Source organism: Phodopus roborovskii, unplaced genomic scaffold (genome assembly GCF_943737965.1).
Source record: "Phodopus roborovskii unplaced genomic scaffold, PHOROB, whole genome shotgun sequence".
Taxonomy (NCBI): domain Eukaryota; kingdom Metazoa; phylum Chordata; class Mammalia; order Rodentia; family Cricetidae; genus Phodopus; species Phodopus roborovskii.
Window position 1 is genome coordinate 24,658,123 of NW_026125295.1, and position 24,394 is coordinate 24,682,516.

The 24,394-nt window shown below is 47.4% G+C and overlaps 1 protein-coding gene across 1 annotated transcript in view; it reads left to right on the top strand.

The window, feature by feature from the left end:
* The first annotated feature begins 619 nt into the window (after positions 1 to 619).
* The window catches only part of LOC127234255 (uncharacterized), a 40,872-nt gene continuing 17,097 nt past the window's right edge, over positions 620 to 24,394 (top strand). Inside the window, exons 1-6 of the mRNA XM_051201131.1 lie at positions 620 to 759; positions 5,021 to 5,231; positions 8,910 to 9,062; positions 14,005 to 14,153; positions 19,113 to 19,253; positions 20,369 to 20,514. Coding sequence (XP_051057088.1) covers positions 5,052 to 5,231; positions 8,910 to 9,062; positions 14,005 to 14,153; positions 19,113 to 19,253; positions 20,369 to 20,514 — 769 coding nt within the window. The 5' untranslated portion in view covers positions 620 to 759; positions 5,021 to 5,051. The remainder of the gene's footprint in view (positions 760 to 5,020; positions 5,232 to 8,909; positions 9,063 to 14,004; positions 14,154 to 19,112; positions 19,254 to 20,368; positions 20,515 to 24,394) is intronic.

A 24,394-nucleotide genomic window follows, 5' to 3' on the forward strand; every position in this document is an offset into this window, starting at 1 on the left:
CGTTTCCACTCCAGCTCCAGGAGCCACTCACATTTCTACCTCGAGTGTCCCTTCCTCCACCTTTTAAGCCAACAGCTGCCCAGAGTCCTCCTGGCAGCTCTCTGACTTCCTTCTTGGGTCTCATTTCCGTCCCTGATCACGCCTGGGAGTTTCTCAGGCCTGCAGGAAGGGGAAGTACATTAGTCCCTCAGGTTTGGATTCCCAGGCATCCTTAAGTTGTCTCTGCCCAGTTAGCTGGCCTGTCCCACGCCTGGCTTCCTTGGGTGGGGATGTCTATTCCCTGAGGCCTTCCCCACCTCCTACAGTCAGGAAGTTTTTAACTCCAAAGCCTTTGCCTACAGCAACATTCTTACAGCCCTCTTTGCCTTCTGCTAGTCTGAAGTTCCCATCTCTATGGCGACAGAGGACGCAGGAAGCAGGACTGCAACATTTGGACGTTCAGCGTCCCCATGAGGACATGGGGTTTGGATGGCCTTCAGCGTCCCCATGAGGACATGGAGTTTGGATGGTGTTCAGTGTCCCCATGAGGACACCACCCTCCCACTCCTCCCCCTACCACGCACACGCACACACAGGACCTACCCTCCTCTGCTTCCCCGCCTTTGGGGTAACTGGGATTCTTCCAAGCTCCCTCAGGCTCTGATTCCCACAGCCTCAGCCTGAGTCCTGTTTTTAGAGTGAGTTGCGGCAGTGCGGCAGCGGTGGCAGCGGCGGAGGGAGAGCAGCCTCCAGATGAGATGATAAAGCCTGGCTGCACAGGTAAGGCGCACACCTGAGACCTCAGTAAGAGTTAACCCACGGTTTATTGTGACTGGCTTTGGAGCACCCAGGTCCCAACTGCGTGCAGAAAGGCCCTCAAAAGCTGCTAGGTAAAATGCTAATTATCTTGGACCAGCAAGATAGCTCAGCACTATTTGATATAGCTTAACAACGCACCTGAGTTGGATCTCCAGAACAATCGTGGAATCAGACAATGGACTCCATAGTCACCCTGTGATCTCCACACAGGCATAGTATCTCTCTGTCTCTGTTTCTCTCCCCCCTTTCTCCCTTCTCCCTCCCCCCCATTCAATAGTTTTAAATATTTTTGTTAATTCTTTGAGAATTTCATATTTTGCCAGGAGCAATAGTGACATAAGCCTTAGAGATTGCCAGCCTTTTCTTAGAATAGCCCATTGAGTTAGACGATTGCTACCTTCAGCCTCAATCTACCTTCTCCCCTTCCCCAACTTCCTGAGAAATAGAATTTAGGGCTTACAGAAATGCAGTTAGATTACTTGGTAACCCTTCCTTATGCAGTTAGGGTATTTAGCAACACTTCCCCTTCTAACAACCTGCTTATCTCTACCTGTAGTTCCTCTTAGCAATATCCTGCTCACCTTCAGTGGCCTATAATTAAGAACATCCTGTGGTCTGGTTACCAGGCAATGACCTCCCCGCATCTGAATCCCACCTCACCTAACTCCTCACCCTAACCACCATATAACATGCTTGAGAAAATAAAATTTTGCAGCTTGATCAGAGAGCCTGCCTTGTTGCTGGTTTCTCATGTCTCCTGTCCTTCATTCCAGGTCCTTTGAGGTCCAAGTCCTTGTTCCTGCCCCGCTGGTCAGGCAATATGTACTTTCATCACCCCACCCAACTCCTCTCCACCCTTACCTCCCTACCCACTTAATTTTGAGTTTTCTTCCTTTTGCTTTTCCATTGAGTCCAGTTTGTGTTGCTCAACTATTCTCAGGATTGGGGGTTGTCTTGCAGTGCGGTAGACCTAAGGTTGTCTCTCTCTCTCACAGCATCAATGAAATGCCAGTAACTCCTCAGCTAGTGGTGGAATTTCAAGTGCACCCTCCCTTCCCATGCTGTGACTTTGTCTGACTTGGGTTTGCAAAAATCTTATGCACATTGTCACGGCTGCTGTGAACTCATATGTGTGTCTGCACTGCTGTGTCTGGAAAGCAAGGTTTCGTTGAAGTCACCCAGCACCTCTGGCTCTTAGAATCCTTATGCCCCTTCTTAGGAGAAGTTCCCTGAACAAGGGTGTGATGTGTGTAACCCATTTGGGCATTCTGTAGTCTCTTTGTCTCCACACTTTGACCAGATAAAGGTCTTTGTGTCCATTGTCTTCTGCTTCAACAAGAAGCTTCTCTGGAGGACTGAACAGTGCAATGGTGGTCAAGTGTTATGGGAGTTACCAACTACTTTCTGAGTGATGTAATGGGCTCTCCATGAGGGGGACTTTATGCCTGACACTGTTTTGGAAGCTAAGAACATATATGTCTAGATATGTTAGAGGTCCTAGGGGAGAAACTAATACTATTATTCTCCTCTGCTGAGTCTCATTCTGGAAATAGAACTGAGGTCATAGGCTGTGCTGGTGGGGCTCAGGAAGCTCTGCCCAAGGGAGCACGGGAGAACCCCAGCTACCCTGAAGGAGGGGAAGCACAGAACAGGTCCTATGGGGTTCGGAGCAAGGAGGGCAGTGTCCTGGTGATATCCTTGCTGGGACCTTTGAATACGATAAGTCTGTGGGTATAGTAGTAATTCCTTAGCAGTCATTTTAAGGGTGTGTATTTCCCCCTAGGACTTATAACCTATCTATCCATATATTTTTGATCCCATAAACAAAGTCAGGCGTAAGTTCCACCTCATGAATTGGACATTAGATCCAATCAAAAAATAGTTGGTAACTCCCATATCATTTCTGACACTGTTGCAGCAGGTGGCAAAATCTTGCCAGGACAATCATTTAAATAAAATAAGTTTAAAAAAAAAAAAAAAAAAAAAAAAACCCTACTTGTTGGGCTCAGTAGAAGGTGCTTGCCACCAAACTTGGAGACTTGTTTTTAATTCTCAAACCCACATGGCAAAAACAGAGAATTGACCTCCACACTCCTCACTGGGGCACACTGGAATTCACACTTACACCATGACCAACATAGCCATGAGCAACTCGGGGAACTGGAAAGGAGGGTAACGCTAGACAGAGACTCTGGGTTTACTTCAGGAATGGACAGTTGTTTTCTTGTTCTTTGTTCCAGCTGGTCCTGCAGCCGCCTTTCAGCTCCAAATAAACACACAGTCACTATATTAGTTATAAAACTGTTGGCCGGTGGCTAGGGCTTCTTATTGGCTAGCTCTGTCTTATTACCCCATTACTATTATGTATTTCCACATGGTCTTGGCTTACCAGAGAATGCCTGACATGTCCTCTCTTTCTGCTTTCATCTGCCTGAAGCCACTCCCAAAGGGGTGTGGCCACTATACAGGCAAGACCTCTACACATTTTCATTCCCCATTGCTGTTTATATAACATTTATCGAGTAAGGCTTGAGCAGCAAGTCCTTATGATCTCTTTATCACAGTTCCTTTGTCTGCACTTTGCTGTTCATGTGGTCTCATCTGCATCACAAGACATTCCTCCTTAGACATTACCTCATGCCTGCAGCTTTCCTCAGTCATGTAGCTATCTATGTCTTGGTCAGGTTCCATGCCAGGAAAGGAATTGCAGACCTTCTGGATGGACGGACACAACATGTAATTTTTAAAAGCACTAATTTTCTTAATGGAGAACATTTGCAGAGTTTGTATTAGTTTGTCCATCAGTAAATACTTAGTAGCAGCTGGTAAAACATACTCCCTAGTGTGGACAGTGCTGCAGACTTTCTAGTGGATATCAGTCTGGGCTACTGTAACAAAACACCAAGTGTAGACTGGCTGCTTTAAAGAACAGGAGTGGGAGCTGAGGCAGAGGCAGGCGGATCTCCGTGAGTTCCAGGCCAGCCTGGTCTATACAGCGAGTTCCAGGACAACCAGGGTTGCATAGAGAAACCCTGTCTCAAAAAACAAGCAATAACAAAGGAGAAGAAGAAAAACAAGAAAAAGGAAAGGGAAGGGAAGGGAGGGGAGGGGAGGGGAGGTGAAGGGAAGGAAAGGGGGGAGGGGAAGGGAAGAGGAAGGGAAGGAAAGGGGAGAGGGGAAGGAAAGAGGAAGGGAAGGGAGGGAGGGGAAGAGAATCCCAGTGGGGAGGTTGAGGAAGGCAGCTAGAGCTCTTGGTTGAGCTTTCTCTCCACAGATGAGCTTCCCATTGGCTGAACTTTGCTTCTTTTTCCCATGGCAGGAATTCTTACGAGAAAACAATAGTAATGGCTGTTGGAGATGGTGCATTTCTAGCTGTCCTCAAAGTCACATGTATTAAGTCTTGGGCTGTTTCACTGTCTTCTTCTCTCCTTGCTACAGAGTTAGGAGTCCAGCCCATCCCTAGACAGGGGTCTTAGAGGCCACTTGACATAAACATGCTTAGATCTGGAAGGGGATTTGCAGAACCATCCTCACAGTGAATTTAAATGGCATAAGACAATTTACTAATATACTGCGTGTTATGCATGCTAAGCAAACACTGTACAACTGAACTATATTCCAAGCTCAATCCAAGATCAAAGTGTGTATATATATATATATATATATATATATATATATATATATATTTCTTTTTTCTTTTTTTTTTTTTTTTAAAGACAGGGTTTCTCTGTGGCTTTGGAGACTGTCCTGGAAACTAGCACTTGTAGACCAGGCTGGCCTTGAACTCACAGAGATCTGCTTGCCTCTACCTCCTGAGTGCTAGGATTAAAGGCCTGCAACATCACTGCCCAGCAAAGTCCACATCCTTAACCACGTCAGTATGTACAGTCTGGCAAAAGCTGAATCAGTAATTACCACTTTAAAAACAGTGTATCCCCATTAATATGTACTGAACAGTATTCTGAATTAATATTATTGTACCTCCTCATAAGTTAGTTCATGGGTACTGCCCTCAATATAAAGAAAGAAACAAAAATACAGACCCATAACTATAGAAATTGGAAATTGAACGTCTCTGTCCGGCTCTAACTCGACTTGCTGGGGCCACTTAGGATAAGCAAAGCCTTTAAGATTCTTAGAGAAGAGCACACAACAGTGTTTTCTGGATTTCAAGGGAGAGGCGTGTTTTGTGCTGGATTCCAGCTTCAGTTACTGTTTTCAGAAGTCAAGTGGACTCAGAACACTGTAAAACAATGCCAAGAGCAAAGGAAAGGAAACAAAAGCCCAAAGGGGCTCCCCCATCGGTGGTTCCCGTTCTTCAGAAGTTCCTGAAGACATACCAGAAGCACTGTGTACAGTCTCGAACATCCCTGTGTCCCGCCATCCAAAGGGACCTGAAGAGCAGCATCGACAGAGAGCAGATCCTCAGGAAGGTGAGTGGTGGGGGAGGGGAGCATCTGTCCTCCTTTGAAATAGATTCCCTGGGGAGCGTTCCTCAGACCCAAAGCCCAGTCTCCCACAGCTCTGCATGGCTGGACTGCCTGATGAGTGACACCCACAGCTTTGCTCACTGAACACCAGTGCCTGCTCTGCTCTTCTGCCCTCACCCAACCCATGCATCTGCCCCCCCATGACTGCCCCCATGACTGCTCCCCATGACTGTCCCCCGTGACTGCCCCCCAATGACTGCCCCCATGACTGCCCCCATGACTGCCCCCTCATGACTGCTCCCCATGACTGCCCCCTCATGACTGCCCCATGACTGCCCCATGACTGCCCCCATGACTGCCCCCATGACTGCCCCCCATGACTGCCCCCCATGACTGCTCCCAATGACTGCCCCCCATGACTGCCCCCCATGACTGCCCCCATGACTGCCCCCATGACTGCCCCCCATGACTGCTCCCCATGACTGCCCCCTCATGACTGCCCCATGACTGCCCCATGACTGCCCCCATGACTGCCCCCATGACTGCCCCCCATGACTGCTCCCCATGACTGCTCCCCATGACTGCCCCCCAATGACTGCCCTCCATGACTGCTCCCCATGACTGCTCCCCATGACTGCCCCCCAATGACTGCCTCCATGACTGTCCCCCGTGACTGCCCCCCATGACTGTCCCCCGTGACTGCCCCCCATGACTGTCCCCCGTGACTGCCCCCATGACTGCCCCCCATGACTGCCTCCGCAATGACTGCCCCCCATGACTGCCCCATGACTGCCCCCCCATGACTGCTCCCCATGACTGCCCCCATGACTGCCCCCATGACTGCTCCCCATGACTGCCCCCATGATTGCCCCCATGACTGCCCCCATGACTGCCCCCATGACTGCCCCCCATGACTGCCCCCCATGACTGCCCCCATGACTGCTCCTCATGACTGCCCCCCATGACTGCCCCCCAATGACTGCCCCATGACTGCCCCCATGACTGCCCCCCATGACTGCTCCTCATGACTGCCCCCCAATGGGGGACGGCTCCCAATGACTGCCCCCCATGACTGCCCCCCAATGACTGCCACCCATGACTGCTCCCCATGACTGGCCCCCATGACTGCTCCCCTGACTGCCCCCATGACTGCTCCCAATGACTCCCCCCCCCTGACTCCCCCCATGACTGCTCCCATGACTGCTCCCAATGACTGCTCCCCATGACTGCTCCCAATGACTGCCCCCCCATGACTGCTCCCCATGACTGCCCCCATGATTGCCCCCCAATGACTGCCACCCGTGACTGCCCCATGACTGCCCCCACGACTGGCCCAGATGACTGCCCCCATGACTGCTCCCCATGACTGCCCCCCATGACTGCCCCCATGACTGCTCCCCATGACTGCCCCCAATGACTACCCCATAACTGCCCCCATAACTGCCCCCAATGACTGCCTCCATGACTGTCCCCCGTGACTGCCCCCCATGACTGCCAGAATGTGTTGGGGGAGAGGGGTCTGGAATGAGTTCACCGAATATCACCTTCTGGAGTTCCTCTTTAAGCCCCCTCTGTCCTCAGAGTCTGGCCTCCCTGAGTTATACCCTCCTTCCCCCTGGCCTCTCTTCCCACCTGTTCCTCCCCACCCTCCTCATCTTCCCTCCAGGTTTTTCTAGTCCCTTCTTTTTTCAGTTTCTACCAAATGTTCCCTCACATATCTCCTGTTCCAGTAAGGGATTTCCCACAACCATTCTTTTAAAAAGTCATGTGTGTGTGTGTACGCCTGGTTGTCTGCATGTGTATGCGTGTACGCCTGGTTGTCTGTCTGCATGTGTGTACGCCTGGTTGTCTGCATGTGTGTGTGTATGCCTGGTTGTCTGTATGTATGTGTGTATGCCTGGTTGTCTGTATGTATGTGTGTATGCCTGGTTGTCTGTATGTGTGTGTGTATGCCTGGTTGTCTGTATGTGTGTGTGTATGCCTGGTTGTCTGTATGTGTGTGTGTATGCCTGGTTGTCTGTATGTATGTGTGTATGCCTGGTTGTCTGTATGTATGAGTGTATGCCTGGTTGTCTGCATGTGTGTGTGTGTATGCCTGGTTGTCTGTCTGTATGTGTGTACGCCTGGTTGTCTGTATGTATGTGTGTATGCCTGGTTGTCTGTCTGCATGTGTGTATGCCTGGTTGTCTGTATGTATGTGTGTATGCCTGGTTGTCTGTCTGAATGTGTGTATGCCTGGTTGTCTGTATGTATGTGTGTATGCCTGGTTGTCTGTATGTATGTGCGTATGCCTGGTTGTCTGTATGTATGCGTGTATGTCTGGTTGTCTGTCTGTATGTGTGTATGCCTGGTTGTCTGTCTGTATGTGTGCATGCCTGGTTGTCTGTCTGTATGTGTGTATGCCCTGTTGTCTGTATGTGCACCACACATGTGCAGGTGCCGGCAGGGGCCAGAGGATGACATCAGATGCTCTGGGACTGTAGCTGCCCAGTGTGGATGCAGGAACCAAACACTGGTCCTCTGTAAGAGCAAGTGCTCCTAACTGTTGAGCCACTTCTCCAACCCCTCCATCATCCTTTTGGGGGGCAAAGAAAAAAATTATATCAATTAATTTTATAATGTTATTTCTTATTTATATATATATGGGGGGAGATGTACCTATGAGTACAGGTATTTATAGAGGCCAGAAGGTCCCCTGGAACTGGAGTTACAGGATACTGTTAGCTGCACAACGTGCTCTTAACCACTAAACCATCTCTCAAGCCCACTGATTAATTTTTGGTTTTACTTATAATTAGCATTCACCATACCTTTTATTACAACTATCATCAGAAATTCAATTAACTTCCCATCCAGTATGAATCTGTGATGGATAAACTAAAAAGGCTGTGTAAGTTGGAAGCATGCTCCTATGGAGGTTCTCCATTGTGATTATGAATACCGATAAGAGCCTTGTGAGGGGCTGGAGAGATAGGTCAGTGTTAGGACACTTTCTGCTTTCTGGGTGGAGGTGGCACACACCTCTAGTCCCAGCACTCTGGGGGGCAGAGTTCGAGGCCAACGTGGTCTACAGAATGAGTCCAAGACAGCCAGGGCTATACAGAGAAACACCTTGTCTCAAAAACAAAACTGCTGCTTGAACACCCTGTCTCAAAAATAAATAAATAAATAAATAAATAAATAAATAAATAAATAAATAAAATACTTGCTGCTTGAACAGCATAGCAAGATTGGGTCCCAACACCTACATGGAGGCTCCTATAACTCCAGTTCCACGAGCTCTGATGTCCTCTTCCAGCCTCCAAGGGCACTGCACACATACACACAGGGAACACGCATACACATAAAATTAAAATAGATAAGTCTTTTAGAAAAAGTTTATGAATCAATCCTTGTTATGTAAGATGCAATTCAATGGTTTTCCTGCCTTTCTATTTCCTAAAAAAAAGAAGAAGAAAAAGCTGGTTGTACAAAACTAATTTTTTTTTTGTGACCTAACAGTGGGCAGTAACCTGTAGTAACCCTGACCTAGGGTGCCATGAGCTTGTCCATAGCAGGAATGCCCCATGCACAGGTAGTGACTGCCTCAAACATTCATCTAGCCACCTGGTGGCAGCATTCCTTGTCCACACTTTCAAATGAATGAGTATGTCTTTATGATGTAATTTTCTTACACTCCAGTTTGTGCTTGTAAGAGCTGGAGACTCCACAACAAGCACCCTGCCTGTTTCCTTGGAACCTTTGCTCATGACCATTCGAGATGAGAGTTACACGCAGGCGAAAGAAATCTGCATCTGGGGCCTTCACCTAACCAACCCCGAGATCGCCAGGCTTGTGAGTGTGGTTTTACGTGTCTTCAAACCTTTAAATTAAAAAACAAGCACTCAACACCCTGTATTCCAGATGTAGTTTGTCTGATTTCTGACAGAGATATGCTGCAAGGTTCTTTTTTCCCCCATAAAAACATTATTTTAATGAATTCTTCAAACTTATTTTAAATAAGTTCCTCATTTTAAACAAGTTAATAAGTTCCACTTTTTGCGGGGGTTGTTTTGTTTTGTTTTGATTTTGAGACAGTGTTTCTCTGACAGCTCTGGCTGTCCTGGAACTCTGCAGACCAGGCTGACCTTGAACTCAGAGATCCTCCTGCCTCTGTCTCCTGAGTGCTGAGTTTAAAGGCGTGCACTGCCACCACCACCCAGCCAAGTTTTACATTTTCAAGAAAATGTGACGAATGACAGAATGGACATCCATAGACTCGCCTCCAAGTTGTAACATACTCCCTTTAGATTAAACTTTTGAAGATTCACTTGTCATACACATACCTAATGTGTATGAACGTTTCATGTGCAGGCATGTGCGTGCCCCACATGCCTCCCTGTTAGATTCACTGGAGCTGCCATCTGGGTAGTGAGAACTGAACCCAGGTCCTCTGCGAGAGCAGCAAGTGCTTTAACCACTCTGCCATCTCTCCAGTCCCATAATATACTGTTTTAAATGAATAAAATACTGGCCAATATGATAGCCAATAAAGCATCGATCACCTCTTTTCCTCACCTACTTCCTCAAGGTGGCACCTGCCTGAGGTGGATTTGTGTGTACCATGCATACACTAACACTTTTAGCCATATGCATGCATGCTGACTACATAAGCATACTTTTGTAAATCAGACTCTCACTCACACTATGTTGTCAAGAATCACCAATGTTCAATAATTTTCACCACTATTCTATTGCATATACAATTACAGTTCAATCTTTTTTCGGAAATTTTTCCCTGAAGTAAGTAAGAGGAACTTCATTTCTGGAAAAGGTGAATCAGATAATTAAGACCAAGTCTTTCTCCAAGAACTAGATAAGCTTACATACATGTGCACATGCTTGCAAGCACACTCATACATGATTCTAAGGAGGGTAGAGGTGGGAGTGTCCCTGGAATATTTAATTTAAGAGAAGGTAGCTGAGAAATTTAGGAACATGATCAAGAAAGTAAGCTGGACGTGGTGGTGCATGCCCTCAATTCCTGCATTTGTGAGGCAGAGGCAGGAGGATCTCCATGAGTTCTAGGCCAGCCTGGTCTACATAGCAAGTTCCAGGCCACCCAGGGCTACAAGAGACCCTGTCTCAACGAAACAAAACACACAGAAAGAAAGTTGAAAAGCTTGCTATTGGGCCTTCTCTTTTAGACTTTCCTTGCCCTGTTTACTTCATGGCTCTCCACCCTGGGATTTCCCTTCATCAGCAACATCCACTGAAACCTGGAGACAATGCCAGCAGTGAGCTTAGAGGGTGTAGAGGCCATGGAGGACCAAACTGATCAAGAGGCGATGCTGGCTGGGTGATGGAACAGGGTTTAGAACTCAAATAAAAGAAATGATTTGTGGAAGGAAGGAAGAAGAAGGAAGGGAGAGAGGGAGGGAGGGAAGGAAGGAAGGGCAGGACCTTTAGAAAAGCTAATGTTCATTTCCTTGCACTGAGGAGGAAGTGGGGGGGAAGAAACAATTAAAGCCAGTGAACAGGAAGAATGTACCACACGGTATTGGACTGCAGACTAAAATCACAAACAGCTACCACTGCGGGGCCACAGAAATAGGGAAATAGAAGCCATGACCAAGTGTCCATGAGGATATGAAGCAACTGAATTTTCCAAACCTTGACAGGGCGCCATACAACAGCTGCTTTGGAAGACTAACTTGCAGTATCTCCTGATTCCGAAGTTTATTCTCTCTCTTGTTTTGTTGTTGTTGTGGTTGGTTGGTTGGGGTTTTTTGTTTGTGTTTTTTGAGACAGGTTCTCTCTCTCTCTCTCTCTCTCTCTCTCTCTCTCTCTCTCTCTCTCTCTCTCTCTCTCTCTCTCGCCCGAGCAATCCCAGAAGTCACTACGTAGACCAGGATGGCCTCAAACACAAAGGGATCTACCTGCCTCTGTCTCTCCCAGTGCTGCTATTAAAGGCGTAAGCCACCATACCTGGCTAGGGCCTCCAAATCGAGAGGTTACATCTCTAAGCCTTGAGAACTAGGGACCTATGGTGCAACTTTCAAAGCTGAGGCTGCCTGCTCTAGACTCTAATGGCCGAGACTACCGTTCTGGGCTTACAGTGTCTCACCCAGCATCAGTTACAGCCCCGACTTCCAGTGTCTGGACTCTGAGCTCACCCCGACTCTTGCTTATCCCTCAGCTCCCACCCGGGCTCCTCCATTTCTACTCGTATCTTCTCTGCCATCCAACATTTCACTTTATTTTAGGCTGAAGATTTACCCTGAGGCTCTGAAGCTTCATCGCCTCCTGCTAGGAGTTTAGCTCTGAGTTTTGGGTGTCAGAGCCCTCAGCTCCTGGTGACTCTCTGAGAGTCTCAGCTACCTCCTCACTGCCACTCTCAGGGTATGCTGGCAAGTTTTATGTCAGCTTGACACAGGCTAGAGCCCTCTGAAAGGACGGAACCTCAACTTAGAAAATGCCTTCATAATATTGGGCATAGGCAAACCTGTAGGGCATTTTCTTAATTAGTGGCTGATGTGGGAGGTGACCATCCCTGAGCTGCTGGTCCTGGATTCTATAGAAAAGCCGGCTGAGCAAGCCAGGATGAGCAAGGCAGGAAGCAGCAGCATCCATCCAGATTCCTTCCCTGACTTCCTTCAGTGGTGGACTACAGTGTGGAAGTGTAAGCCAAATGGACCCTTCCCTCCCCGGCTTGCTTTTGGTCATGGTGTTTCAGCACAGCAATAGTAACCCTAACTAGGGCACTGGGCTGGAAGCCCTGGGTTCTTGTCTGCCCTTTGTGCAACAAGCTCTGCCCACTCTAGCTAGTTGGGAGGGGGGAACCTCACATCATGCAGGGCAGCACCCACCCTGTGGCTGTGGCTCAACTTTTCAGTCTCAGCCAAGGGATAATCCTAGCTCTGACAGACATATCTTTACCTTAAAAAGCCCTTAGCCTTCCAATCCACCCAAGCCCATTCAAGGCTTCTGTACAAGGCTGCGTGGATGCTCTTTGCTGGTTGTAATTGCCAAAAGGTGGCCTCGTGCCAGCCCACAACTTGAAGTTTTAGACGCTCTTTTCTTTCAAGCAGGGATTTAACCATTACTGATGTCCTTGGTTACCAGAAAATGGCCTGTCTGTGGACCGCTCCACTCTGGAGCGGATGCTGTGGGGACTGTAGATGCTCAAGTACAGCCCAGTGCTGCAGCAGCTTCCTTAGCAGCTACTGGTTTGCACAGTCCACTTCTGAGCAGAGCTTGGAAGTGAGAATGTCTGGGCCTAGGAACGACAAAGAAGTTCTTATGGTTTTTATTACATGCCAAAGGGGTCACACACCACACCCCTCTATTAAAAAGAGCACAGGCACAGGAGGCTACATTTCCTCATTAAGAAATCAACATCTCAGGGCCGCTGAGATGGCTCTGCAGGGAAAGCACTTGCCACTTAAGCTCCATGAACAGAGCTCACTCCCCAGTGTTCTGCAGGAACCCCCAGCTCCATCCAGGAAGCCCCATTCTTCCCAACCCAACCTCAGAGAATCTCCAACAAAGAAAGCTTCTCAAAACCCAGTTTGTCTGTCCCTTGGAAGTGTCACCACAGAGGTGCTTTGCTCAGAATAAACCTGGTCTTTTACTTTTTAATTTGACTTGATCTGGCTTACTGCATTGGTGGAGAAACCTATTATTTGGGTACCTGTTGCCTAGAATCTATATAAAGAAGGGAACATACACTAATTTTCTAAAAAAACAAAACAAAAAACTTTTGACAAATCCAGGCCTGGCAAGATGGCTCAGAGGGGTAAAGGCACTTGATGAATAAGCCCAAGTTCCAGCCCCAGAACCTATGCAAAAATTAAGAGAATCAACTCCACAGTGACATTTTCTGACCTCCACATCCATGGCACAGCAGGCATGCATCCCTCCCCTACAAGATAGTAATTAATTTTTTTTAAAATCAACCTCTGCCATAGTCTGCAGGGGTTGTGGGCATCATAGGCTGTGTGGCTGAAGCAAGGGTGCCAGCAAGGATTTCTTCCTGTGTTGTCACAGGATCCTCTTCTTGTGAGGACACTAGTGGGATCAAGTTAGGGTTCATCCTAAGATCTCATCACACAGGCACCGGACTCTGTGATATAGAGCCTTCTGAGACGCCTGGGTTAGTACTTCAGTCTATGAGTGAGGAAGTACTGTTCAAGTACTATTAGCCCACAACAGGTGCAGTGTATCTCATCACAGGGCTTCACGTTTCTCATAGGATTCTTCAATGAATCATTGTGTTTAAAAGGAAAACCCCTACTAGGTGGTGGTGACAGACAACTGTAATCCCAATACTTGAGAGGAAGAAGCAAGGGGATCTCTGTGAGTTCGAGGACAGCCTGGTCTACAGAGTGAGTTCCAGGACAGACTCCAGAGTTGCACAGAGAAAGCCTGTCTTGAAAAACAAAACAAAGATATGAAATGTCTTTATTTTCATGCTACATTTCATGCTACAAGATGAAGAAAATAACATCTTGCCAGGCATTGGTGGCACACGCCTTTAATCCCAGCACTCGGGAGGCAGAGGCAGGTGGATCTCTGGGAGTTCGAGACCAGCCTAGTCTACAGAGCTAGTTCCAGGACAGCTTCCAAAACAATACAGAGAAGCCCTGTCTCAAAAACAAAACAAAACAAAACAAAATAAACAAACAAAAAACCATCTTGGACTGAAAAATGATGTTATTTATAGACTTGACTTGGGAATATATGAAAACTTAGAGCACATTAGTTGTCCTAATGGAAGTATTTTTCAATCTTCTAGGCTTTGTTTCTGGAGTCCAAGGGGCACACCATTTGCCCAATTACCACCTTGGAGATCATTAATTGCAAAATGGATCTGTGGTCTCTGGGGCGACTTGGGAAAGCTTTGCAGTTCAGCAGTTTACATTTCCTGGTCCTGGACTACTGCAAGTAAGGCTGGAAGTGGAGCTCTGGCAGGCTGGGCCCTAGATGGCGACAGCCGGAGGAAGTAGGGGGAGGGGAGGGTCACACACCCAGGTTCTTGGGCCTCATTGAGACCAGAAAGAGAGCCCTCAAGCCCTCCTGTGCCCAAGTAAATGTTATTGTTCCCATTTGTTCCTTCAACAAATGTTTGTTGAAGGTGAGCTTATGCATAACACAGTACTGGGTGCTAAGGAAGCTATAAATAAATAAAGATCTATGTTTTGTCAACTTGGAACAAGATAGGATCAGTTGGGAAGAATGAATCTTAGCTGAGAAAATGCCTCCTTAGGATTGGCCTGTAGGCTAGTCTATAGGGCCCTTTCTTGGTCAATGATTGATGTGAGAAGGCCCGGCCCATCCTGTATGACACCACCCCTGGGCAAGTGGTCATGGGTGCTAAAGCTGCCGTGAGTAACTAACCAGTAAGCAGTGCTCCTCCATAGCCTCTGGATTAGTTCCTACCCTAACTGCCCTGAATGATTGTGGGAAGCTGTCTTTGTGGGGCTGCAATCAGAACCAGCCGAGCAGCGCAAGTTTGTACCTGAGTGGGGGTGTGTGGATGAGGGAAAGGCTAGCTATAGATGATAAAGAGAAGACAGAGACAGAACAATGGTCAGGAGGGCAGATCATCAATACTGAAATGTTTGTTTTTCATTCTTATATACCTTATCCAAAAAGGGCAACGCAGTATCATGTGTACAGGACAAACAGACTTTTCTTCCTCACTTATTCTAAGGGTTCAGTACCCACCACACCTTAGCTCCAACTTCTTGTTCCCTAGCCTTGAAGACCAGGAGTAGTCACACTTCAGACTCGGGTCTGTTATTATTTAGAATAAGACAGACAGACATCCTACTGTGGTCACCTTGGACCTTTAGGTCTTATGACTTACTGAGGACAGTTTTGAACTCTCTGTTCTTGTGCCAAGATGGAGTGCAGCCATCTTTATGGGCACCCACAGATGATGGCTGTTAAGATTAAGTGAATCATTTTCTCCCCAAGTTGCTTTCGTTGGTCATGGTATTTTATCTCAGCAATAAAAGAAACCCTAAGATAGACACTAAAACAAACAAACAAACAAAAAGATATAAATAAGGAAGATACCAGCATGGCCCACAGAACCCACAGAACCAACTAACCAGAGCCCGCAGGGGCTCACAGAGACTGAACCTACAATCAGAGCCTGTATGGGTCTGACCTATGTCCTCTGCATATAAGTTATGGTTATGTAGCCTGGGGTTCCTGTGGGGCTCCTAACAGTGGAAGCAGGGGCTGTCTCTGACTTTTGCCTACTTTGGGGACCCTTCTCCTCCTATTGAATTGCCTCTTCCAGCCTTAACATGAGGGTAAAGTCCCAGTTTTATTATAATGTGATATGCCGTGTTTGGTTGCTGTCCCTGGGAGGCCTGCCCTTCTCTGAAGAGAACGGAGGAGTGGATCTGGGGTAGAGGGGATGTGGTCTGTGTAAGGACTGGGAGGAGAGAAAAGAGGGCAAACTATGGTCAGGATGTAATCTATGAGAGGAGAGTAAATGAGGAGGAGGAGAAAAATACAAGGTGATGCTGGTACCCACAGGGGTTTTCAGAGTGGTGGAGCAGACAGGTTCTTCATTATACACAGCGCAAGGAAGAAACTCTGAATGCCACAGGAGATGCCCCATACGTGTTCCATGTCCAAACAATGGAAAGCATGGCTCCTTGGGTGACAGGCCAGTCTTCCCTGAGCCACAAGGAAGGAACAAAGAAACTGCTTCTGAGAACCAGGGCTTCGGCAGACCAGGGGACAGTTATGTGAGAATTAATACCTACAAAAGGATCTCTCTCTCTCCCTCTCTCCCTCCCTCCCTCCCTCCCTCTCTCTCTCTCCCTCTCTCTCTCCCTCCCTCCCTCTCTCTCTCTCTCCCTCTCTCCCCCCCTCCCTCCCTCCCTCCCTCTCTCTCTCTCCCTCTCCCTCCCTCTCTCTCTCTCTCTCTTTGCATTCTTCTTCCACTTTCCTAAGGGTGAGGTGGAATGAGTGGTCTCAGCCTCTCTATCAGCAGTTTTCCAGCCCCTACTATATGCAAAGTACACCACTCATTTATTCTCCCGTAGCTTCATGAGACAGGTCCCCACGCCTGCACTACTGACCATAAGGGAAGACTAGTGAAGGGCACTCAGCTCTCAGGGCGGAGTCTGTTTGTGAGCCCTGACTGTCGAATCAGATCTCTGATGCTAGATGTCCTGGGGTCTCCCAGTCACTACCCACAGGCCATTTCAGGCTGCTTTCATGAATGGGAGGAAGTTGGGGAACCTTTCTGATCTGTAATGAGATGATCTTGGCTTGGAAGGAATGAGTCTAGGACTCTGCTTATGCAGTCAGGTTTTGGGGGGCCTTGTACTTAGAGGTGAGACATGATTAGTACTGAGAGTGGACCCGCAGAGACACAGTCCCCTTTAAGAACTAGGTTTTTGTCTCCTCTGTGGGCTGTGGATGCCGTAGACCAGATCCCTTCTGTCATTACTTTGTCCCACACCTACCTCAGGTGTCAGCACTCACTAATCACTTAGTTTTCTTATTTGCTTTGATTTTTGAGACAGGGTCTCACAATGTAGCCCACACTGGTCTTGAACTTCCAATTCTTCCTTCCTCAGCTCCCTAAATGATGGGATTACAGAGTGCGTGGTTGACCTGATTTGCTTTCTGTGTCTGTGATAAAAACTAAAATCAAAAGCAATTCCCAGGTCACAGTCTGTCACTGAGGGAAGTCAGGCAGGAGCCTGAGCTCAGGAACTGAAGGAATACTGCTGACTGGCTTGCTCTCCAGACTTGCTTGGCTTGCTTCTCGTTGTTGTCAATGTTGTTGTTTGGGACAGGGTCTCTTTGTATACAGCCTTGGCTGACCTAGAACTTGGAAAGTAAACCAGACTGCCCAAAACTCAGAGGTCCACCTGCCTCTGCCTCCTGGGTGTGCTGAGATGAAAGGAGTACACCCTCCCTCCCAGCTTAGCTTGCTTTTTATACAACCTAGAACCACCTGCTCAGGGATAACACCACCTGCAGTGGATAGACCCCCCCCACCTTAATCAAGAAAATGCCCCCATACACTTGCCTATAGGCCAATCTAATGGAGGCATTTTCTCTGTTGCCATTCCCTCTTCCCAGAAGACCCCAGTTTGTGTTGTGTTGACAAAACAAAAACCAAAAGTCCAAAATAACAAACAAGCAAACCAACCAACTCACCATACCAAAAAACAAAACCAAAACTAGCCAGCATAACTCTTAGTTCCAGCCCCAGCCTAACAATTACTTGTTAACAATTGAATAAAAATTTTGAGTTAGTTCTAGGCCAGTGTGAAGTGGCGTGTGGAAGGCAGAACCAGGAAGGGGCTCCTCTAGTTCAAACCCAGCCTGACAAAATAGCAAGACTCGGTCCCAAAACAATAGCATCTCTGTCAACCCATTCCAACATCTTAAAGTTCAAACCTTGACACTCCAAATTCCTAGCAGATACTACATCAGCTCTCTGACTTTCAGTTCCCTGACTACGTGTCACCAGTCCTATCCAGAGGCTGTGGAATACACGTGTGACATTTGTGAGTCACTTTGCCAGCTAAATATTGTGCAATGAGGGAGGCCAGTTATAACAGGAAGGATAAGAGGCTGGACTTCCTTCCTTACAGAGTCCCACTGCTGCTGGGGCTTCCTAGACTCTGCCCACCACTGCCAGCTGCATCATCACCTCTGAGTCATCATGCCCATCTCTGTTCTACCTCAGCATTTGAAGCCTGTTCTCCATGTTCTCTCTCGAAAGGATGCTTCAGATCAACCATCCTTTGCTCTTTGCTCTGGAGTCTAAATTCAGGCCCCCTTCCCTCCTTATGAGATCTGCTTCTCATCAGGTCAATCCTGCACTATCCCTCAGCCAGCCCTGGCCCTAGCAACTCAAACTAGGATCAGTAGAAACACTTCTAGCTGGCCTGGGGGAACTTCGAAGTTAGCCATGTGACCCAATGTTGGGAGCACTAATATCCAGAGAAATCAGGGATGTTAAGCAGATAGGATTATCTTTCCAATGGGGAAGATGGAAAACCTGTTCTTCCATCCCGAAAGCTGTGAGTTGGAAGTGATTAACAGCCTGGGGATGCACTGTTATCTGTTGGGCCAGCCATATCAAGTTCTTACAACCAGGACCATAGAGGACTAGTACTCTAAGTGACCCTTACAGGCAGGGACTCTCCAAGCTCCCACAACTAGGACCAGAGACACCTACTCATCTATGTGACCCTTACATTATCTGTATAGCCAGAGGCTCCCCAAGCTCCCACACCGGGACCAGAAGTGGCTAATAGCACAAATGACCTCTATGCTACTGCATGACCAAGACTGACCAGACCCTTCCTTAGGCCCTTAAACTAGTACAGGAAGCCTATTTCTAGAACCATCTTCTCAGAAGAAATGACATATACTGTTAGTTGAGTTTCGATGTAATTATGCTTTGTTGTGCACCAGGTATTGTATTAATTTTTTCCCCCAAATTATACTGTGTTTAAATGTTCTGGGGATAAACCACCTATCACCAGACTCCCCAGAATCTTGATCCAGGTTAACGAAGTCAATCTGAACCAAGTTTCCTTTCCTTCTTTCTCTTCTTTTTTTCATTTTTCTTTTCAGTTTGAGACAGGGGTTCTCTGTGTAGCCCTGGCTGTCCTGGGCTACTCTGTAGTCACTCTGTACACTAGGCTGGCCTCAAACTCAGAGATCCACCTGGCTGGCTCTGCCTTCCAAGTGCTGGGATTAAAGGCGTGCGCCACCACTACCCACCTCTAAACCCAGTTTTCAAGCATACCTCTTCATGGTTTATTACCCTGCTGTGACCAACTACAGGGTTTCCCTTGGCTTGTGACATATTTTTAAAACCATGTGGTTTGTTCTGTCATTTATTTTCAGGTTTGGAAATGAAGAACTTGAGAGTATCTTCTCCAGCCTGGAGAACAACCAAAGGCTCCAAGGCCTCAGTCTGCGTTACTGTGGCCTGGGGCCTCAGAGTGGGCCGAAGCTGGGCTCTGTCATCAGCCAGAGCGCCATTTGGTGAGCTGCCCCATGCCCTTGCTCACCTTGTCTCTGTTTTGATACACAATGCATCCTGGTGACTAGTTTGCTTTTTCTCCCCTTTGTCACTTGTCACTTCCTTCCTTGCCTTCTTCTTCCTCCTCCTCCCCCCTCCCTCTCTCTCCTCCTCCCCCCTCCCCCCTCTCAGTCTCTCTCATTTTTTTTTTTTTTTTTGGTGAGTGTGTATGTTCATGTACGTGTGCACACATGCATGAGGAAGCCAGAGGTTGACTTTGTCAGCTGTCATTCCTCAAGTGTTCTCGCCTTGTTTTGACTCAGGTCTCTCACTGGCTTGAAGCTCACCAGACAGGCTGTTGGCAGAGAGCTCCAGGGATGCCCCTTCTCTCCCCAGCTCTAGGGTCACAAGCATACTGCATGCCCTGTACTGTTGTTGTGTTCTGACTTTCATTAGGAATGGATCTTTCTTTATTTGGTTTGTATGGTATATGTGTACACATGCACATGTGGAGGTCGGAGTAGTATGTCAAATGTATTTCTCTCTTACTCTCTATTTTTTGAGACAAAGTTTCTCACAGGATACTTACCATTTCAGCTAGATTGGCCAGTCAAGTTCCAGGGACCCACCTGTCTCTACCCCAGGACCACAAGTATACATGCCTTTTACATGGGTGTTAAGGATTTGAACTCAGGTCCTCTTGGCTTCATAGCAAGCGCCTTACCCACTCAGCCATCCCCACAGCCCAATGCTCAGTGTTTTTTCTATGGGTTCTAGAGATTTAGGTCCTCATGCTTGCTTGGCAAGCACTTCACTTACTGAGCTATTTCCCCAGATGTATACACACACACACACACACACACACACACACACACACACACACACACTTTCTTTTTTCTTACTCTTAGGAGAAAAAGCCTTTGCTGAGAACCAAGGGTATCTACCAAGGACATGGTTTGTGCTGCTGGCGTAGCCAGATTTTTGTGACATGGCATAGTACATGTTTACTGTAATGATCCATTGCCTATGTTATATTGTGTCATTTATGGCTAGTTACGTTGTGTTAGATAAAGATCTTGAATTCTAAGATGAATGGGCCTGAGAGTCAATGAGCAATGCTTTGTGCCCTCTTCCCCAGCGAGCTGCATGTGGATGGAAATCATTTGCAGTGTTCTGGGACTCTGGCCCTCCTCAGACCCATAGCAGAATATGCAGAGATGCAAGGGAAGGACCAGCCCACCTCTGCATCACCACACACTGGGAATCCCCCTCTGCTTCCCCAAGGTGAGCACTGGGCACCACTTCTAGGCTGAAGGGTGACTCTGTTTTATAAGCAGGTGGCCTTCCTAGTGCTCATTGGAGACCTTCTGGAGTGTGTGGGAGGCAGAACAATGCCACCCCCAAGGTGTCTCTGTCCTGACCTTCAGAAACTGAGTATGTTCACATGACAGATGCCAGGTCAGGAGCCTGAGGTGGATTGTTCCCCTGGACTAGCCTGGAGGTTGATTATAATCACAACGACCTTTCTAAGAGGCAGGCAGGAGGGAGAAGATGTGACAGTGGGAACTGAAGCACAAATGCTCTGAGCTGGAATGCAGACGGTCTCTGGTCTCTGGAAAAAGCAAAGAAACATTTCCCCAGAACCTTCAAAGGCCCTAACCTGAAGATGCCCCAACAGTCATCAGTCAGGTCCACTTCAGACTTCCAGTTCCAGAACAGTAAGATTAAAAAGCTCATATCTCAGCCAGGTGGTGGCAGCATATGCCTTTAATCCCAGCACTTGGGAGAAAGATGCAGGCAGATCTCTATGAGTTCAAGGCCAGCCTAGTCTACAGAAGGAATTCTAAGACAGGCTCCAAAGCTACAGAGAAACCCTGTCCTCCTCCCCCACACAAAAAAAAAAAAGCTTGTATCTCGTCAAGTCCAACCCGACCCCACCTTCACCCCCTACCTCCCATCCCACCACGTCTATTTCCTTCAGTTTTGTGAGACAAAGTCTTGCTATACAGTCCTGGGCTATCCTGGAACTCACCATGTAGCAGGCTGGTCTTGAATGTGTGCTAGTCTTCCTGACTCTGCCCTGTGAGTATTGAGATTTCAGGCGTGGGCCACCACTTTCAGGTTTTAAGCTTGTATTCTGTTACACCATTCAATTTATGGTCATTTATCAAATCAGTCACTGAAAACTAACACACCATATTAATCAGACTCATCACGTTGGTAAAAGCAGTTCAAACAGGATTAAAGAATATCTATGGAGCTGTAGAGATGGCTTAGCTGTTAAAGGCTAGGCTCACAACCAATAATATAAGAATATCTATGGAGCTGTAGAGATGGCTTAGCTGTTAAAGGCTAGGTTCACAACCAATAATATAAAGAATATTTATGCATGACACACATACCAGGACACACACTGGGTACAGCTATAGAGATGGCTCGATTCAGGGACTAACGCATGGCAGCAAGAGCCCTTGAGTTTGCATCCCTGGTTCTCTTCAGTTCCCATGCCTACATCTTGGTCCAGAATCTACAGCCCAGGTCATGATAAGCTGTGATTGACAGGACTCACACAAGCCTACCTTGTGAGGAGGCGGAGTACTGTGCCAGGGTTATGTGATTCCTAAAGAGAACATGTCCTCACCCAGACAGCTGGCAGACAGATGTAGGACAGATGAACCACCTCCATTTACTCCCCTTGAAATGGCTTTTCTTTTAAGTGAATTCTAAGAATGCGTATTTATGGTACATTTGAAATTACTTTGAAATAATTGGTTGTATCGAATGGCTAGTAACACGGATGGGTATGCCTGTGTGTGACTCCGAGCGTAATTCAGCTGCAAAATGAACATTACGATAATTACCTTCTGTGCTTGGGAAGGACTGAATGGCAAGTACTTGAGAGACATCGGTCACCTTCACCATTACAGCAGGCTAACAGCTTCCTAGCAGAAGAGACTCTGGTGCTCTGTTCTGGGGATGGAGAGCTGAGAAAAGGTGGCTCTGGGAGAAAAGAACATTAGGGATCTGTAACTGACAATGGCTGTCGCCTCCTCAGGGACTTTCATGGGATAGAACCACCCAGCTCACTGCTTGTTCAGCCAAGCCTTTTGGTGCACCGAAGAAACTGGGAAACACGTTTACCATGCCTGTACTTCTCATGCACTGCTTTCTCACGCTGGTAAAAAGCCACAGTCTACTCAGGAATCCTGTACTGTAGCTGTGGGCTCAAAGTCGCTGAGTGATCTGTGTGGGTATTTGTCTTTTAACTATTGTAAGTGTAAAAGCAATGCCTTGAGGGTTTGGTGTGTGGCAGACGGGCAGGAATGAGAGGTGGAGAGGGAAAAAGAACGCCAGGGCGTAAGGTGGAGATGTGGGGACCCTGGCTCCAGCTGTCTTGAGTAGTTTCTCCTAGGGGGAAATTGTAATTTAATATTAAAAGTTTTAGGGGCCAGGGAGGTGGCTGGGCAGTAATGGCACCTGCTGCAGAGCCTGGAGCATGGTGGAAAGAGACTGACAAGTTGTCCTCTGACCTGTACAACATACACATACTTGAACATGCATGCATTTGCAAACAATGATGCACACGTGCACACACACACGAACACACCGACACTAAATAAATGAATAAAATGTGTTTTAAAAAATTAGCTATGCAGGGCAATGATGGTGCACACCTTTAATCCCAGCGCTATGGAGGCAGAGGTAGGTGGATCTCTGTGAGTTTGAGACCTGTCTGGTCTACAAAGCTAGTTCCAGGACAACCAGGTCTACACAGAGAAACCCTGTGTGTGCATGTGTGTTTGTGTGTGCACACATGTGTGCTGAGGCTGGAACCCAGGGATAGGTACATGCTAATCAAGCCCAGCAAAAAATATTTAGAGGCTTCTTTGTGAGGCCTGAGCACTTGGTCTCCTGTTCTGTGAGCTTCTCCCAGCCCTCCCCACACCCAACAACATCTTCCTGTCAGTCACAGGCACCAGGCAAGTTTATTCTCTCAGTTGTTACAACATGTAAACATGATCTTTTCCTTGCATGTGTGTGTGTTGGGGGGAGGGGTTTTCCAAGACAGGGTTTCTCTGTGTAATAGTCCTGACTGTACTGGAACTCACCCTGTAGACCAGGCTGGCCTTGAACTCACAGAGAGCCACCTACCAAGGGCTGGGATTAAAGATGTGTGCTACCACCACTCTTTTTTTTTTTAACGATTTATATTTATTTTGTGTGTATTGGTGTTTTGCCTGTGTGTGTGCCTATGAGGTTGTCGGATTCCCTGAATCTGAAGTTTCAGATAGGGTGAGCTGTCGTGTGGGCGCTGGGAATTGAATGGGTCCTTTGGAGGATCAGCCAGTGCTCTTAACCTCTGAGCCATCTCTCCAGCCCCCCATAATCTTAAAAACTATTCATTTTCCTTTCTCCATTGTGTTCATTTATGTACATGTGCAAACCCCAGTGTGTCCCCCCTTACTCCTAGATGCTTGGAACACTAATGCACAAAACCGAGGGCTTTCAGGAAAGAGCACTTGTCCCCAAGCCTGGTGACCGACCCAGTGTAATCCGCAGGACCCACATGGTGGAGGGAGAGAACCAACTCTCAAAGTTGTTCCCTGACTTCACCACATGCATGCTTACACATACATACACACACCACCCATGGGATGCTTGTGCCTGGGTATGCATGCTTCTAGATGGTGTCAATGTTTAAAAAATGAAATATTGAAATAAATATATACATTCTATATTTTGATAGAAAGGGACAATTGGGGGCTGGGAAAATGGCTCAGTGAGTAAAGTACTTGCTCTGCAAGCAAGTATAAGGACCTGAGTTTGGATCCAGAACAGTTGTGGGGTTCTGTTTGGTTCCCAGGGGCTTTCTGGCCAGCCAGTCTAGCTGGAACGGTAAGGCACATGTTCAGTGAGAAACCCCATCTCAAAACATAGGGAAGAGTGATAGAGAAAGATAGCTAATGCCGACTTCTGCTTCCATACGTGCACATATAAGTGAGTGCATCTCCCTACCCAGAGGGAAGGAAGGAGGGAGGGAGGAAAGGAGGGAGGGAGGGACAGAAAGAGAGAGAATGGGCAGATTTTTTAAAAGTAATAATGTGGAAACAAGAAAAGGGGTGTGGTTATGGGTGTAGAGTCTGAGAAGGAAGGAGAACAGAAT